The 18,057-nt window shown below is 34.0% G+C and overlaps 1 protein-coding gene across 1 annotated transcript in view; it reads right to left on the bottom strand.

Annotated features, from left to right (window-relative positions):
• The window catches only part of LOC128546640 (heat shock 70 kDa protein 12A-like), a 47,271-nt gene extending 35,785 nt beyond the window's left edge, over positions 1–11,486 (bottom strand). The window contains exons 1-4 of the mRNA XM_053517642.1: positions 11,358–11,486; positions 10,319–10,423; positions 8,105–8,197; positions 3,170–3,436 (exon numbers count right to left, since the gene is read on the bottom strand). Of these exons, the coding sequence (XP_053373617.1) occupies positions 3,170–3,436; positions 8,105–8,197; positions 10,319–10,423; positions 11,358–11,486 (594 nt within the window). The remainder of the gene's footprint in view (positions 1–3,169; positions 3,437–8,104; positions 8,198–10,318; positions 10,424–11,357) is intronic.
• Between the last annotated feature and the right edge of the window lie 6,571 nt (positions 11,487–18,057).

The raw sequence follows: 18,057 nt of genomic DNA, 5'->3' as shown, positions 1-18,057 counted from the left end.
ACCTGAGTAGAGTAAGGAACAATAAACTAAAATTCTTCTGCTCCAGTTTCGGACACTGAATAGGGCAGTAGAAAGTATCGAGTTTTGTCGGATACAAAGAAACAATGTAGAAAAGTATTATTCGAAAAAGGTAAATGACAATATTAGGATCGGATAGGGAATTTATCCTATGTGGCATTGACCTTATTGATAGAACCCCTCAAACCAAACCAGAACCTGTCTTCCCTCTAACTAATATCCAAGTGAGGTTTAATAAAGGTTAAGAATATACAGTGAAATTGTAAACCGTGCAATGAAGCTATAACTAATATTGTTTTACAATATCGGACACAATTTACCCACTTTAAACCTCTTTATTATTAAAAAAGACGAGCTTGAAGTAAACACTAGTTTGAAATATGTTCTATTTTTTATTATTTTCGACTTCAGATATCTGATATGTTAACAACAATAATTGAATTAATTAAAAAAAAAAAAAACTGGGATGATTTACAAACGCATGGATAATACAATAATTTTCTAATTTTCTAATACTTCGGACTGTCTACAAATGCGTGATTTACACAATTCTTCATGATGATAAACAATACGAAGAGTGATATATTTTTACGAATGATAAGCACGAATCCTAGTTCATACAAAACATTATTTTGTGGGTAAAGATCTTACCAAATATAAGCCCGCAATTAGTGAGCCCAACATCCTTAATTGCTTTTGTGACAGCACAGAGACTATCAAACCTATCAACAACGACTTGAAAAGTTGCACTGCTTTCTGTTAAACCAAAGTCGTCTGCTAGCGTCTTGAAGAACGTTTTGCTTGAAATTTGATATTTTCAATAAACATGTATTAAAATAGTAAATAATTTGTCAACATTAAATATAATCATTGATAACAAAGAAATCACGAAGATATTTATCATCCCTTCATTGAACAGTATTTTATAAGGGAGTAACAAAATATACCGAAACCTATTACATCAACATGTTTACTATATAGCAGATCAAATAACGTTACAAAACAATACAAACCACATTCAGTAAAGTGCTTTTTCATAAGAAAACTAAAAAATCTCTCAATATCAGATACATTAATTGTATTAGTCTTGTATATATATAAATCTGGTATAATAATAATAATAATATATCAATTACATTGGTATTATAAAATAGTACTGATATATATATAAATATATATAAAAAAGTCAGTAAAATCCTTGTGCAGGTATAAAATATATAAAAGTTCAATTTGTAAGGAATAAACAGCAGCAGACTTCTGTGTTTTACAATTATTTTAATTAAGAATTAAAATAATTGTAAAACACAGAAGTCTGCTGCTGTTTATTCCTTACAAATTGAACTTTTATATATATATATATATATATATATATATATATATATATATATATATATATATATATATATTGTTCCATTCTAGTGCTTAAAAGGATTAAAAGATCTAACGGGTGAATCGTAACTTTATCATGTTTACATTGGAACATGTTTACATTGGAACATGTTTTAAATATACACTACGCTTATGAACATTTTCAAATTTATCATCAAACATGGATTTAAAATTCTCTTATCAATTTAGTTTGTAAACTCACGCGTTAACGTTAACACTTTATGAACTGTCACCTTCAAAGAAAAAGGGTAACAAACATCGTAAACAATAATAACACACACTGACTTGGTATATTAGTTAGCAATTTGTAGGCAGATCCAAAATCAGTATATGCAACACGTATTTTCTCATCCCCGCATATTTATTCCTTCCTATATATATAGATATATTTAAACAATGCTATTTTATCATTTTGTCAATATGTAACTGGCTGCATCTCCCATAATTATCCTATTATCCTATTATATAAGAACATTTTCGCTGCCAAATAAAACACCGAAATAGTTCAGCTATCTGGTTATCAACTTCAAAATTATGTAAGACATAGGTGTTTTCAAGTTCCTGGAAACATCGCCTTATAAATGCAAGAAGTGTATAGGTTTTAGCGTAAAATACTATTAGAATGATCACACAATACTCTCTGGTGTCAATGCTGGTGTAATACTTTTAAACTATTGTAGAATTATCGTCCTAAACCATATATGTATATACTGGCGAAAATTATACTAGACTGATAGTTGGCGTTAGATGAAACGGCACACACACATAAAAGCAAATAATGTACAAGTTAACAACCGTTAAGGTAAAACAAACGCACGCCTAGAACAGCATATATGATAAATATGTCCCATCAGTTCGTTATTTCTTACTGTATTTAGTTTTTTGTTCAAGAAGATTTTCTTCCGCGAATACTGCAATTTGTAGATATATTCTATGGATGATGCCATATTTTTTTAACGCAAAAAGTTAAATTATCCTCCTAAAGCATGTATTTGTATTTCATTTGGCGAAAATTATACTGAATGTTAGAATCAGATGAAACATACATATAAGAGCAAATACTATACAAATTAACAACGGTAAAGCAATCGCCAACCTAAAACAGTATGTATGATAAATATGTCTTATCAGTTCGCTATATCATTGAATTTAATTTCATTTTCACTATATGGCGAGTTGTTGGACTATTAAAACAGTTTTTGTTGATACAAGGCTTCACTTTTTACCATCTTTAATACTTAAAGCTTACATGTACAGGTGCTACTCTCATGAATTCCTGTCCGCGTCATACCAAACAGGTTAAAATAGCTTACTTGCATTAAGAGGATAGTGCTAGGGCCAGTTAGCTCGATGTCAGTATAATGTGATTAGATGGGGTATCATGTCACGTGTCTATGACGTGATTTTCAATTGAGGCAGCACTATAATGTTTGGCATTGTGCTCACGGCTACGAGTAGACACCGCCGTTTATAAATATGACTGAAAAATTGTTGAAAAAGACGTTAAACCCGAACACACACACAAATGCACACACACACGCACCAATCCTTGCACACATGTACACATCATTTCTCCTTTACATGTACAGCTGCTGCACTCATGAATTCATTTCTTCTTCAAGTTTAACTGTACAATCGCTACTCAAATATACCATTTCTACTCGAAGTTTAAATATACAGCTACTACTCTCAAATATCGGTTCTACTTTGAGGTTACCTTCACAGCTGCTACTCTCATATATTTATTCTACTTAAAGTCTACCTGCACAGCTGCCACTCTCATAAATTGTTTTGCTGAGTCACTCCATATAGATGGAACTGTTAAGATCCAAAGTATATCGTCATCTATGTTGATATAAACGTCATTAGCGACTGAATTGCCTTTGACCGATTGCTGTCTGTTGTAGTAAGATTCTGTCAACTTGTTAAACAGGTGTGTCTTCAGGTATTTAATAGCGGCAGAAAATATCTTTATGGCTGGCATTGTCTTCCCCTGGTCATCACGTAGTTTTGTTTTCAACGTTAGGTTCTTCGATGGATGAAACAAAATAATTAAATGAGGAATTTGCGCAACACTTTGCAACGGTTCCTATTAGAAAAGACCAGGTGAAACATTAACATTGACAAAAACTTATAAAATTCGACTACAAAAAAAGATAATCATTTAAATACCATCTATGCACTGAAAGGGCAGCCATGGTGACATCGTCATTCTTTAATTATATGGGCATTGCCATATATAGTTAATCAATGAAAAATGATTTTGAGAATCCTATCTCGTAGGTTACTATTTAATATAAACCTAAATTTATGTGTAAAAGTGTGCACATTAAATCTAAGGTCTATGTTTAATTGTATTTTACATATTTTTGATATTTTTGTTATAGGTCCATGTTTAATCATATTAAACATATTATTGTCATAAATACCATATTTGTTAATGCCAATATAAGGAAAGAACGGTGACGTCACTATGCCCAAAATGGCTGCAGCTTCATGAAACTGGAAATGTTTAAATTGCCATATATATATTTTGTTTGTAGTCAAACTTTCATAATTCTTTCGCTAAATTATTTGTGTCATTACGCTCTTTCTACACAGGTACATTGTCAAATGTTGCTTATTCCTATCTAATATCAAACATCAAATGACGTTTTACCTTGACGTAAAATATAATTCAACGTTCCTAATAAAATAAAAACTTACTGACTTGGTATGTGATTGTAAGTGTAGGTTACTAACCGAGTAGGAGGTGTTCATGAAATGAAAATACCCGCGCTCGTGGGAATCGTGACACCGAGAGCGAGTAGCGCTCGAGTTGTTACCGCACGAGCGCGGGTATTTTCATTTCATGAACACCGATCTAAAAGGTAAGTAACCGACTAACACAACGTCATTTTAATTATGTTAGTTTTTATTTATTTATTTATTTATTTATGTATAAGTCTTTCCTTCTTCCAGTCAGAAAATAATTTTTTTTGGGAATTACTTTAACTTCAGCAGGTAAAATGAAATATGTAAAATGATATTAAAAAGTTGATGAAAGTTCTGCTAATTCGCCAATATAAATGCATTTATTGTTTGTTGGAAGATTTTTTATCTTTTAATGCACAACTTCACACTTCGGTTGCATGTTTATAAAACACTTTTCATGATAAACTTAGTTTCGGACTCTGCATTTACGGTTTCGTCGTGATAGTTATCATTATCATCATCATCTAACAACAATAATTAAAATGATTATCTTCTTCTTCTACTCCTCCCTGTAAAGTACTGAGCCGTGAATGTAGCTTGTAGATGAAAACATGACGATAGTAATTCAAAGGTCAAACTATACAATATTTAAAAAAAAGTATACATGTGTAAATTCTACTTGACGCAGGTATTGTCTATTTTCCGTAAGTATTGACCTGGCATTCATTTTTCTTCGCCAGTATTTTCGGGGGTTCCATTATTTTACGAAATATTTGTATCCTGAAATAACCAATATAAATAACAAATGGCACGGTGGCATAGTGGTAGCTTTCTGACTGCCACGCACGATACCACGAGTTCAAAATAACCTCAGACCATTTCTTTTAAATTCAATGTAATGTTGTTATTGATGTAACTTTTACTCTTACAATATCTGTGTAACATATTTTACGAAAGCTGATTGTTTTCTCTTGTAGATATAGTATTCATTTTCAGGAAACGCTGGTGAGAAATACTTTGTCTTTTTATGTAAGATACTTTGAAATATGTATTATTCAACATTTTCCATAACGTTTATAGACCATAAGGTTTGATCAGATAAATATGGCAATATTTCTACCGATAAAATTTTGGGGAAAATGGTCAGCACGCTAGAGTTGAACAAAAAATGCAGTCCAGCAGCTAAACGTTTTGTCGGCATAGCTATTTGCACATGTGACATTGTGAAAATTATAAAGAAATATATACGCAATATTTATATCGCTATTTAACTTCAGACACCGAGAATTAATTTACGGAAAATATACGGAATATTCTTGAGTGTCAGGTAAATACTTAGGGACAATAACATGGCATTAAATAAACATTACAGTTTGAACTCATCTAACATTCTTTTCACGTGCTCAGGTATGGTATGATACCTGTGCACGAGCGCAGGTATGGTATGATACTTGTGCACGTGCGCAGGTATGGTATGTAGGTATTCATTTTGGTTATTTGACATTTGCGAATTAAGTGTACGTAGACTGTGAACACCTAAAACTATCCATTTTTCAAGGTGACCGTCTCAACATGATAATTTCAATTTATGTTTGGTAGGAAAACACTCCTATAATGATGGTAAGGTCTGGCTTATTATGTCACTGAACAGGATAAAATTTGGATTTGTCTTTCCGTTCGTCTGTTCACCAGTGAAATGTTTTGTTATACATAACGCAAAAAGTATTTGATCTAGCGTCATAACACTTTTCTGAAATGTTCTTTGATATAATAAGTTGAGCATCTGCGTCAAAGTTAAAAAGATGAGCTAGTCTGATCGCAATGTATCCATATTCCATCGTCGTCGTCGTCCGACATGAAAAAATCTAAACTGGGTCAGCTGGAATCAAAATGTAGGTCAGTAGGTAAATCATTGTGAAAACTGTAGGAAACGTAATAGCGTGCGTCTCCATTGCTTTGTTGTTATTATACACCCGAGGGGACGTATTTTTGGATACAATAGGTGCCTGTCTGTCTGTCTGTGTGTGTGTCCGTCTGTCCGTTAGCAATTTCGTGTCGACTCTGCTCTGTAACTCGTAATGGGGATTATTTCTTCGCGTGTAGACTTTGATAGTAAAAAAGTATTTTAAGTTTCAAGTCAAAAGCTTTAATAGTAATAGAGATATTTGACTTTATAAAAAAATGAAATAAAAAATTCTAAATAAAACGGGTGCATAATTCTGTCAAAACTCAAATCAGAGAGAGTTATGGGGATTGTTTTTCCTGGTGTAGACTTCGATAGTAAATAACTGTTTTAAGTTTCAAGTCTATAGTTTTGATAGTAACAGAGATATTTGACTTTATCACAAACTTAAAACAAAAATTCTTAGTTAACTAGAAATGTGGCAATGGGACACAGATGCCCCCACTACATGACAAAGGACACAGATCAACTTTGGGAAAATAATATGTTGCTATTTTAAAAAGATGCAAAAAAGAACCATATATAATGTACATATAAACATATATGCTTTCTTGGGACGCGAAACCCCAGGTGCACAATTGCACATGCTGACCAACATTCCTGTAAACTTTGTTGGCTCTAGGTCAAATACTTTTGGAGCTACGCGCGACACAACATTAAAATTACCAATTTTTACTAAGTCAGGGACCATAACTCCTCTACGACTGAAAAGATCCGGACGCGAAACCCCAGGTGCACAACTACACATGATGACCAACATTCCTGTAAAGTTTTGTTGGCTCTAGGTCATATACTTTTGGAGCTAGGCGCGACACAACACTAAAATGACCAGTATTTTACAAAGTCAGGGCAATAACTCCTACACGACTGAATGAATCCGGACGCGAAACCTCAGGTGCACAACTTCACATGCTGACCAACATTCCTGTGACGTTTTGTGACTCTACGTCAAATACTTTGGGAGCTAGGCGCGACACAACATTCTCGGAAGGACGGACGAACGGACGGCCAAGGGCAAATCTATATGCCTCCCCCCGCAAAGTGGGGGCATAAAAAGGGGCATAATTTTATTAAAATTAAAATCAGAGTTCTAGAGTATGTTTCTCCTGGTGAAGCCTTTGAAGGTAAATAAGTATTTTAAGTTTCAAGTCAATAACTTTGATAGTAACAGAGATATAAGACCCTATCAAAAATTTTAACCTTAAAATTCTAAGTTAAAAAGGGACATAATTTTGTCAAAATTAAAATCAGAGTTATTGGGAATGTATTTTCTGGTGTAGACTTCGATAGTAAATAACTATTTTAAGTTTCAAGTCAATAGCTTTGGTAGTAACAGAGATATTTGACTTTACCAAAATTTCTAATTTAAAAGGGGGCATTATTCTGTCAAAATTAAAATCAGAGTAATGAAGATTGTTTTTGTAGACTTCGATAGTAAATAACTATTTTAAGTTTCAGATCAATAGCTTTGGTAGTAACAGAGATATTTGACTTTATCCAAATTTTAACCAGAAATTCTAAATTAAAAAGGGGCATAATTCTATCAAAATTCAATCAGAGTTATGGGGATTATTTCTCCTGATGTGAACTTTGATATTTATTAATTATTGTAAGTTATAAGTCAATAGCTTTGATAGTAACAGAGATATTTGACTTCATCTAAAACTTGAACAAATAGCGACGCCGACGCCGGAGCGAGTGCAATAGCTTTACTTTCTCTTCCAAAAGTCGAGCACAAACCAGGCACATCCGAATTTATATCACCTACCGCATAGTGATATATAATAACCCAAACCCTATTGCAGTTATTAACTCATTTTCCTACCGCGCATAATATAAATAAATTATGTTGAGACGGTCCCCTTGAAAAAATCTATCGTCTTAGGTGTCCACAGTCCACATAGACTTAATTCGCAAATGTCTATTAACCCACAGAGAACAATAGAACAGTTGTGAAAGCATAGTGGTTTGGCTTTGATATAGAAGTTTTACAATATAATCACTTCCGCGGGATTTCAGATGCAATTAAGGTTTACTTACAGGTCTATTATGAAGGGTCATTTTGAAATGTCGGAAGTACTTCCATCCGATATGTTTATCCGACGAGGAAAGTTCTGCGTACTTTTCCTCTGCCTGGAACAAATAAAATAAGACCATTTTAATTCGGGTATATTTAACGTGTAAATATTAATTACAAAAGTTAATAGTAATTTTCGTCTTCAGTGAAGCAAAATCTTCTCAAACAGAAATGAAATAGAAAATAAGCAAGAAATATTTTATATAATATAAACTCAGCTTGCAGAAAGAAATATCAGACAAAGTAGTTGATAACCATGTGTAAATTGAAACACAATACAATAAATCGTTAAAAAGTTGCTGCAAATGGCCGACATAAAAGTTCAGGAAAACATATAACAAGTTTGGAATGGTAAATTACTTGATTATTACGCAGCGAGTGAAACAGACATCTTGCGACAATGTATGGCTAGCTTACCTCACACTTACCTATTGTTCTTACTGATAGATTTGGCAATGTGAAAAATCCGTAAACAATATTTTTTGTTTACAAATACCATGTCCTGCGTGAAAAAATATATAGCAGGGGATCGAATATGCCTATCTATTAATTCGAGTTTTATTCAGTCCGGCTACACACGTCTAATCGCATTCCGGAAAAAGCTTTCTGTAATCATTTGCTTTACAAACAGTCATTTTAAAAGTGCATGTCCCATGTGGTTCTGGGACGATCTGTGTATAAAAAGAATTGGAACCACTGCCTTACCCTTGCATGATCGTAAGAGGCGACTAATAGGGTCTTAACATTTGGTTTTGCTGTAACTCTGTGATTCCAGCAGGTATGCAAATTTTGATTCCATACCTCATGTTTTTATTTCGATGTAAATGAGATGTGAAACCAAAATTTGTAGACTAAGTCCTGTTTGGCGCCATATAACCTTTACTGTGTTGGTGCGCCGTAAAACCCAAATAAATAAATAAATAAATAAAAACACCCCTATAAGGCGATAATTTTGTTGATCAAGTAATCACAAGCTAGAAAACAAAGACAAAAGCTAAAAGGAAAAACCTCGTCGTTCATACAGAACACTACGTGGAAAAAGAGGTACTTGTAATTGCATACACGCGTTCAATGGTTGAGCACAAAATTAATACAAACACTAATTAAAACAAAAATTACAGACACAAAATACCTACTGAAGGAGACAATAGAATGGTCAGTGGCTAATCAACAACTGGGAAGTTGAAACAACTTTACACCAAATCTCATTTATTGACCCCACCATGTTCCTGTTTTACAAGGCAGTGGTAGCACGTGGATAAGTATAGCCATACAATACAGAGTCACATACTAGAATGAGTTCGACTAATCTAAACTACAGCATAACATGATGATCTGATACATGTCAATGATGTATATATAATATCATTTTATATAAACAATATATTATTTTGCAACATGTTTGGCTTTGGATGTGCATGTCTGAAAATCTACCGTTGTTAATTGCTTTAAACAAAAATAGGGTCGGTAGAGATACTTAATCGTAATGAAACACATTATCACATTTATCAAAAGCAATTTTGCAGAAAATACACAAACGATTTCTTTCCACATAACACATCAGCTTACTTTTTAAATATCCAATCCATGAAAAAAAGCAACTGATTAGAAAAATTACATAAAACTGTGTGGCCTTAACCTTTGAGCTAGGGGTCTTGAAGGTTTTGCCAAGTGATTTTGTAATCATTTGATGGATGGAAGAGATATGGAGAAATGTAACAGATCCTGTAAACATAGGTTTGAATGTTGCACAGGACGCATTTACTTGTGACGTGGCGCACCTATGCCGAGTAGTATCGTATTCCCTTGATTGATGGAAGAGTTATTGAGCAGACTTTAAATGGACTCTGTTAACATCTCAAGAATGACACTGCTCCTTGACATTTGGGTTTGGAAATAGCACATGATGCATCGTCTCATGACTGGGAACATTTGTGCCAAGTAATATCATACGCCCTGAATTGTTGACACAGTTTCGGAGGTACATACCACAGGCACTATTGATATTGTGAATGTGTTATCACATTTATATGAATATCAATTCTTTGGCCTCTATGTGCGATTTTGACCTTTTCGCTAGGTACAAATTTGATATTATTGCACCAGTAAAACATAATGACTCAAATATTTGTCGACATCGGGTTAGTTATTACTTACAGTGTTTATTAACTACCTACCTCGTAACCAAACGCATTAAAGTCTCCAGCTTTATCAAAGAGGACTGTTGTTGGCACTTTTAAGGTGCAGAGTCCGTAACCATCTACCCATGAATGACTGAATATCTGATAGTAAAAAGAGAAAGGTCATAGAAACGGTATGGACAATCGGAGAGGAGAGATAGTCTAGCGGTTCTGGTATCAACCAGGACGTTTTAGATTCGAGCCCCACTGGGTGACGGCCATGCCTTCCCATATAACACCAGTGATACCGACTCGGACTTGAGAGTGGTTCGAGGTTTCCTCAATGTTGAACTAATCATTATTTAAAATCACACCAAATTTATCATTTTATAACGTTACCTATCGTACTGTGATTGCGATAATGACATTTTTACACATAGTGCAAGCAAGAAAGCAGTGCTCTTTTATTCTTACAATTATAACCAAGACTTGAAAAATTATTGTTATCAACAGAAAGCAACATGTTTCCAATCAAATAATTCTGTCATTGTCTTTCTGTTTTAATATCCCGCTTTTTCCAAGGGTTTAATTTTTTTTCGCTGGTTTATCTTTCTAAATTCAGCAGCTGTACTGTAACTGACTTTCACAGTTAGTGTCAGTGCATATTGCACAGTCCTACATATTTTTGTTAAGCTATGTATTACCTTAATATGGGCACATATGCTTTTATGCAGATTTGTTTATATGGAGAGAAACCACACGTAAAAGTCGTTTTTCAAATCACATCATATGTAGCAAATCGAAACTACTTACATTTCACGTATCTTTCAAATGGTGTAATATTTTACCTGAAACATTGATATGTATCTTTAAATGAATAGGCGTATCAAGAATATGGCGCTTTTACCAAGGGCTTAATAGTTTTTTCGCCGGCTTATTTTTCTAAACCCAACAGCTGTATTGTAATTTACTTCCACAGTCAATGACAGTGCATACAGCACAGCCCTATTTGTTTATATATATGGACAGAAACATTCCGTAGTAAATCAAAACTACTTGAAATTTCACGTAACTTTCAAACAGTGTAATATTTTACCTGAAGCGGGTCTCGTTGATAGTGATCTTTAAATGAATAGGCGTATCCAGAATATGTTGTCCCAAAATCAATAGCAGCAACAATCAACTGCCCTGATTTTCTAGTCTGAACAACTACTCTATGAGCCATTTTAAAGTTAGTCAAGACGGAAGTAAAATAGATAATATATCACGTCTACTGACATATCTGTTCCCGGTATTTTACAGATAAAAATAAGTTTTGTTGAGATAACAGTAGATAAAGAATTCGAAACTTATTTTCAGTTTAACGAATTGTATTTTTACTAAACTTTTTCAGATGCTATATGTTCTGAACCTTTTCTACAAAACCGTATTAGGCACTTGTCGTGGTTTTAAATTTTTATCAACTTTAACTTTATGTAAATTGGAATCATTACACTTAAGGTTGTGGACCTATAATGACAATTGGCAATTTACGGGCGATTACCTATTCTCCATATGCGATTTCGGCTTCGTTCGGTTGTTATGCAAAAATCATTTTCCTTTATGGCTGAAAAGTACCGAAATCGCATATGTTATAATACGAGAATTGCCAATCCTCATTACGGGTCGATTAACTTAAATCTTCCATTTATGTGCTGAGATAAATAGTCTTATATCTAACATTAAACTCGGTTTTCGGGACGTGATTGGTGTTGCATTTTCCACTACCTCTCATGAACAGACTCAGTCAAACCGAGTCTGCTATTATTTTGCTTAGTTGCGTTCTTTGCTTCCAAAAGATCTACTTACAGATTTTATTTCACAGTTAAATCAAATTGTATCTGCAAGGACAGGCGATTGTTTATCTGTGAGCATTTTGCAGCGCTGCAAAGAGTACAGTTCATTACATAAAATACTGTCTGAACAGCCCTTGCCAATCTAAGGAGTATGTGGCGATCATCCAAAATCAGCACCAAACCAAAATCAATATCTTCAAGCGTTCTGCTATATGGTGCTGAGTCAAAGAAAGTGGCCAAGAACATGACGTAGAAACTGGATGTATTCCATACAAGATACCCTGAAATCCCGAAAATAAGCCGGTTTCGATAATAAGCCGGTCTCGAAAATAAGCCACCATTTCACTACAGGCAAAAAGGGCTCATAAATAAGCCGTACTCAAAAATAAGCCGTTCACCTTTTTGTATCAAAGTTCCTTTCCCCGGAATTTGAACCAGCAAGCTTTTGTTTTCAGTCCTTCTTGTATAATTTCAAGAAATTCTTGATGTAACTGAGATTCCATGTCTGGAAATAAAGCTCTCCGTCCCGAACCGGTACTTTTAGAATCCTTTAGGGAGTTTTTAATGTCCGCTTGAGCTTTCAGCCAACGTCTAACATTAGTTTCTTCTATGTTAAAATGTCGGGCTGTGTCTATTACTTTATTTTTAACATTTCCAACTGACAACGTTTTGTAATGAGACACAAGTTTCAGTTTGAATTCCCTCATATAGCTCCTACGATTCTGCTTTGGCGTTTCCATATTTTACAACTTGTAAAACATCATTGTACATGTAATTATACCGCTATATAAGAAAGCCTATAAAGCTGTTAAATTGATAGCACAATGCGGTGATTGTCACGTATTGTGTAAGTTATTCATACCCGTTCACGGTTTGGCGATTGAAACATAGGTGTATTTGTTTGTTAGGCCAGACAAAACTTTTTCTATGGGTAATTATGTCAGAAGTATAAGTATTTACCGACATCAATGTTTTTACTAAAAATCAAATACCGGTATGAAAAAAATGGCACTCGAAAATACGCCGGTTTTTAAATCGTTACCGGATATAAAATTATACACTCGAAAGTTCGCCGGACTCAAAAATAAGCCGGTCGCGAAAATAAGCCACCAAATCCTTACGAAAATTTAAAATAAGCCGCGGCTTATTTTCGGGATTTCAGGGTATCTATGAAGGATTCTAAAAAGTATTTTGGTTCAACACCCATAAGTAACAATGATAATAATGATTAACTTTTCATAATTCACGCCAGGTTACACTTTGTTTTTGGTCTTACTTTTTAAACTTCTGTCATTCGTTTAAAGATCACGCAAATTAAACATGTCATATGATATGTGTAAAAATCAGGCTTTGCCCAATGAACAAAGAACGGGAAAACATTGCGTACTGTTTAAATTTTATTCATGATATTAGTTCTTTCCCTTTTAGGAATCTTACAAATAGACCATTTCAAAAGAATGGTTCAAGTTTTGAAAATATATGAATTGCTATGTACCAAGACATTTAACGACAATTTTAAAGTATACAAGTATTATTATATTAAGATAAAAAAGTAAAAGTAAAAGTCTGATTGAAGCAATGCATTTGGCAAAACAAAAAAGAAAAAAAAGAAAATACTTGCATGCACACTGATATTTGAGCAGAAAATAATATAGATCAGTTTGTTTCAAATCTGCTTCTTTTGGCAACATAAGACATGTAGTTTTTAAATCGTTTACGTTTCCTAAACTGTATAAAAACGATTACATTGTGTTTTTTTCATAATCTTTTCGATTTCAATTTCTTTGTGAAGATGATTTTAAAGAATTTCAGCAAAAGGGCAAAATGATGTTTATCACTTGTTCACAAATTACAAAAAAAAATATTTACATTAATTTTTTTCAAATTTCTTGCCAATTTTGATATTGTGACAAAATTTTATGAATGCAATCATCCTGATTAAGATTAATATGATTTAAGGTCAGATAGAAACTGTGGCCTCTAGAATGTTAACAAGGGTTTTCTATGACTTGACATCATGACAAACTTTTGTTCCTCTGGCCGAACGGTGGACACCAGTTCATCAGCCTATTCTAATATCTCCTTCTGAACCTATGGTTCAGTTCAGATGAAAACATTTTTGGTTTTGTACGTATTATTTAACGCTCAAAATCTCATTCCTGATATATTCACATACACAAAGGTATGAGAGAAGAGAAGCCAGTTTCTATCTTACTGCTGATAGCTCATCTACGAAACCGCTTATACATTGGTATGACGCGACCAGAAACAGGTTAACAGCGGTAAAGCAATCGCCAAGCAATAGACCAGTATGTATGATAAATATGTAGTAACAGTTCATTATATCTCACTCTATAAAGTTTCATGTTCAAAAATATTTTTCCTTGAATACTATAATTCTTGGATACATTCTATGGGTGATGCCATTAAAGTTTTCACCTCAAAAAGTTTAACGTAGCCGACATTTTATTTTGAGTTTCTTGCTCTTTCGCTTCAATGTGCAATTCTGTATCTCCAAATTTCTTCACACATATCTCTGTGCTTGTGCATAGCTGGATGAACTTAAGGATTAAATGGCACTGCGGTGTTTATACTATAAAATCAAAAAGCATGGTATTGTTATAAAACCCTCAAGACCTGCAAAAAAATATTTCACCTCCGTTAAACTTATGCTTCATTCCACAAATTCACCTGCAAGACTTTCATTTAGTTGGAAACGTCTACAGGAATTGATTTTAATTTAGTGTACACAGATCCCAATGATGCAATATACTGTGTTTTAAGTCTATTCACAGGTAGAGGATCATGACAGTGTGTGACACATGCGCACATCTACAGTTTAGTCACGTCCAAATAAACACCACTTTTTAATGTGGTCTTCATTAATAAAACACAAAGTCTCCCTAGAACAATTATACGCATATACGAAAAAATACAATCAAAAGTACTTATACATTTACATTTGTGTATATCACATACTATCATGCTGTGTTTCATGATATCAATATGTATTACCATATGTGCATGGGGCTCTCCTTGAATCAATTATATCAGGATTGTGCCCAAACAGAACAGCACCTGAAGTATATCAAAAACTCATAATATACAATTATTATATACCTATATAAATTCTTTAAAAATATCGGCTTGTATTTCACAATTAAATATGAACAGGCAGAAATAATTCCGTATCGTACCTTTTAAATTCCATATTGTACCTTCCTATTGTATGCAGCCGGACTACTTTCATTAATATGCATGACCTGACACAGTTCTATAAATAGTGAACATGAAAACAACTTCACTTAGTTCCATTTTAATATCGATAAACATTGAAGATTCCGTTCAATAACAAAACAACAAACAAAAAGTAGAGGTATATAATAAAAGGGTCATTATAACAGTAGCTACATCTGGAATTTTGTATTCGGCTCCCGTGGATTTTGAAAGGTCGGTTCACACTCGGTGCTTGCGCGCCTCGTGAGTTCCGATCTGGCAAAATTCCACTCGAGCCGAATACAGCATCGCAGATCGAGCTACTGTTATAATAATCCTTTTATATTAGACTTAAAACATAAGTAGACTTCACCCAATGTCTAAGCAGAGTCCAAAATTTAAAAAAAATGTGTTAACATCTTAACAACTGACTGGCAAGAAATATGGTTTTATCAAACTGAATATATTTCTTTATGAAAACAAATGAATAAACCACCGCTTGTACAGTTTGGAATGAAATATAATATTAAGACCTTTGGCTACGGCGCTTGAAGCCTCTTCTGGAATTATCACATGCTTGTCTGTGAAGATGTCTTTGATAGATTGTTTCAGTACATCACATTCTGAATATCCACCGACCAGGATTAAGGTTTCTACCCCTGCCATATCATGTCTCCTACATATTGGTTCTAAATTTCTCTTCAGACTATCAATAGATTTCATGAACATTTTATGAAAATTATCTTGATCAATTATTAATCTCCCTCTTTTCTTTTGAACCTTATTTAAGTACAGTCTTTCTAGCTTGTCAAAGAACCTTTCCTCAGAATTTTCTTCTTCATATATTTCAAACAGAGAACTTGGTAATGTTAGATTTACTTTTCCATCATCTTCATCTGTGACTTTGAACTGGCGTTTCTTTAACTCTAATATTCTGTGCATATCAATGGTTTCAGTTTTGCTTTCCTTCTGTAGTATTTGTAGAACCTTCCTTCCAAAAAGATTTTTCAAAAGCTCATAGATTTGTTCATCGACAAGTGTGCCACCCCAAGGTCCGCCACTGGGTGGGTAAACTTCATGCAGTTTTTCATCATTGTGGACCCTATGAACTGTGATATCAACAGTACCGCCTGACAAAAAGTATTAAATGAATTAAACAAGAGCTGATTGTAAAAAACATATGGAACCACATTATTATACCAGTTTTAAATAGCGCCCTTTTCATGATAAACACGTTCAAAGGCGCTTTATATATAGCAAACGCAGCCACACAGGGCGCGATATTTATCAACTACTAGTATAGACACAGAGCGATCAGACCAGAGGGACAAAATGAGATAAATCCCCTAAAGCAGATAGAAAGCAATACCTTTTAGATACAGGCCTGTCCGGCTAACTAAGCCTAGCTCTTTGCGAATAGACAGTATGGTTTATAACGTGCCCGGTGTATAGCACTGATATACGCGAAGCCGTCTTTCCGTTGAAGAACCAGTATAGACTTCTGAATATAGCTACTTAGGTGGGAAACACTCACAGGCATCTAAAAATATCCAGTGACTGGACCGGAATTAGAATCCCTGACCTCTAGATTGACAGTCAAGCGTGTTACCACTAGACCACCCGCAAATGACGGCCTGGCATGTAATTTTCAGTCTCAAACTATGCTGTTACCTCGACCTTTGCCAAAATGACTCCCGACCAGAAAAGGTTTGCTTTAGGAATATGCATCCTCAAGCTACTGACTTTTTGAGTCAATATTTCTGGTCAATTATTCTTCTGCTATTGCTCAAATACCACTTTTCAGTCTCAATGTCACTGTGTACTCGCCCTTTGACTAACTGACCTCAAAAACAATGGGATCATTTAATGACCACAGGCGGTCGTCCTATGAAATTTTACAATCATAAACCAAAGCATTTTTCAGTTATTGATCGATAACCATTTTATTGGGGTGGTAAAAGTTACCTTGATATTTCACCGAAAAGAATGTGGGTCATGAAGTAATCAAAAATCATTGTGTGATTGAAGTTTGATTACTAAGGCCGGAACTTTCTTCAGTTATCGACAGTAAACAGTATTCTGTATTCATAAGACCTCTTTGACCTTGACTTTTGTCCTACTGACTCCTTAACAATATGTGTCATCTACTGGCCACAGAAATTATCTTTGCCAAAGCATTCTGTAGTGAAACATCTGAATCCAAAGGTCTACCGATGGACATACCGCAGACACATGAAGATATATGAACAGAACAATATACTCCTCTTCCTCGGTCCATACTGATATATCACAGCAGAATTTGACTAAAGAAAAATGACTCAGTTTAATTATCATAATAGAAGAACAATGGATGTCTTTTAAGAAAAAACTTATTCTATTTAAATATGAATAAATACAGAATATATATGACGCTTTTTAAAAGCTAAGGTAAGATCGAATCATTCTGCATAAAGATTCCTACCCTATATTGAAAAAATATGAAAATGTATACTAGTACTAGTACATGTATAACATCTGACAAATAAGGAATCTGAAACGTTTTACCTCCAAGGTCGATCACTATAAACCTCTTTGTTCCCTTTGTTTGTAGACAGTACTGCTGTTTTGTTAAATATTGCTGCAGCTTCCGGTTCCAAGGCAAGTAGAAGCTGACCCTCCGATAGCTTGCTGTGCACAAAATGGTTACAGTTCCATTAAATTAATAATATTTAAATTGGAGTGTCGTTTTGGTTTGTAGCCCAATTT

The sequence above is a fragment of the Mercenaria mercenaria genome, chromosome 11 (genome assembly GCF_021730395.1).
Source record: "Mercenaria mercenaria strain notata chromosome 11, MADL_Memer_1, whole genome shotgun sequence".
NCBI lineage: Eukaryota > Metazoa > Mollusca > Bivalvia > Venerida > Veneridae > Mercenaria > Mercenaria mercenaria.
Note: the sequence above shows the minus strand (reverse complement) of the source record. Positions and strands in the feature narration are given on the sequence as shown.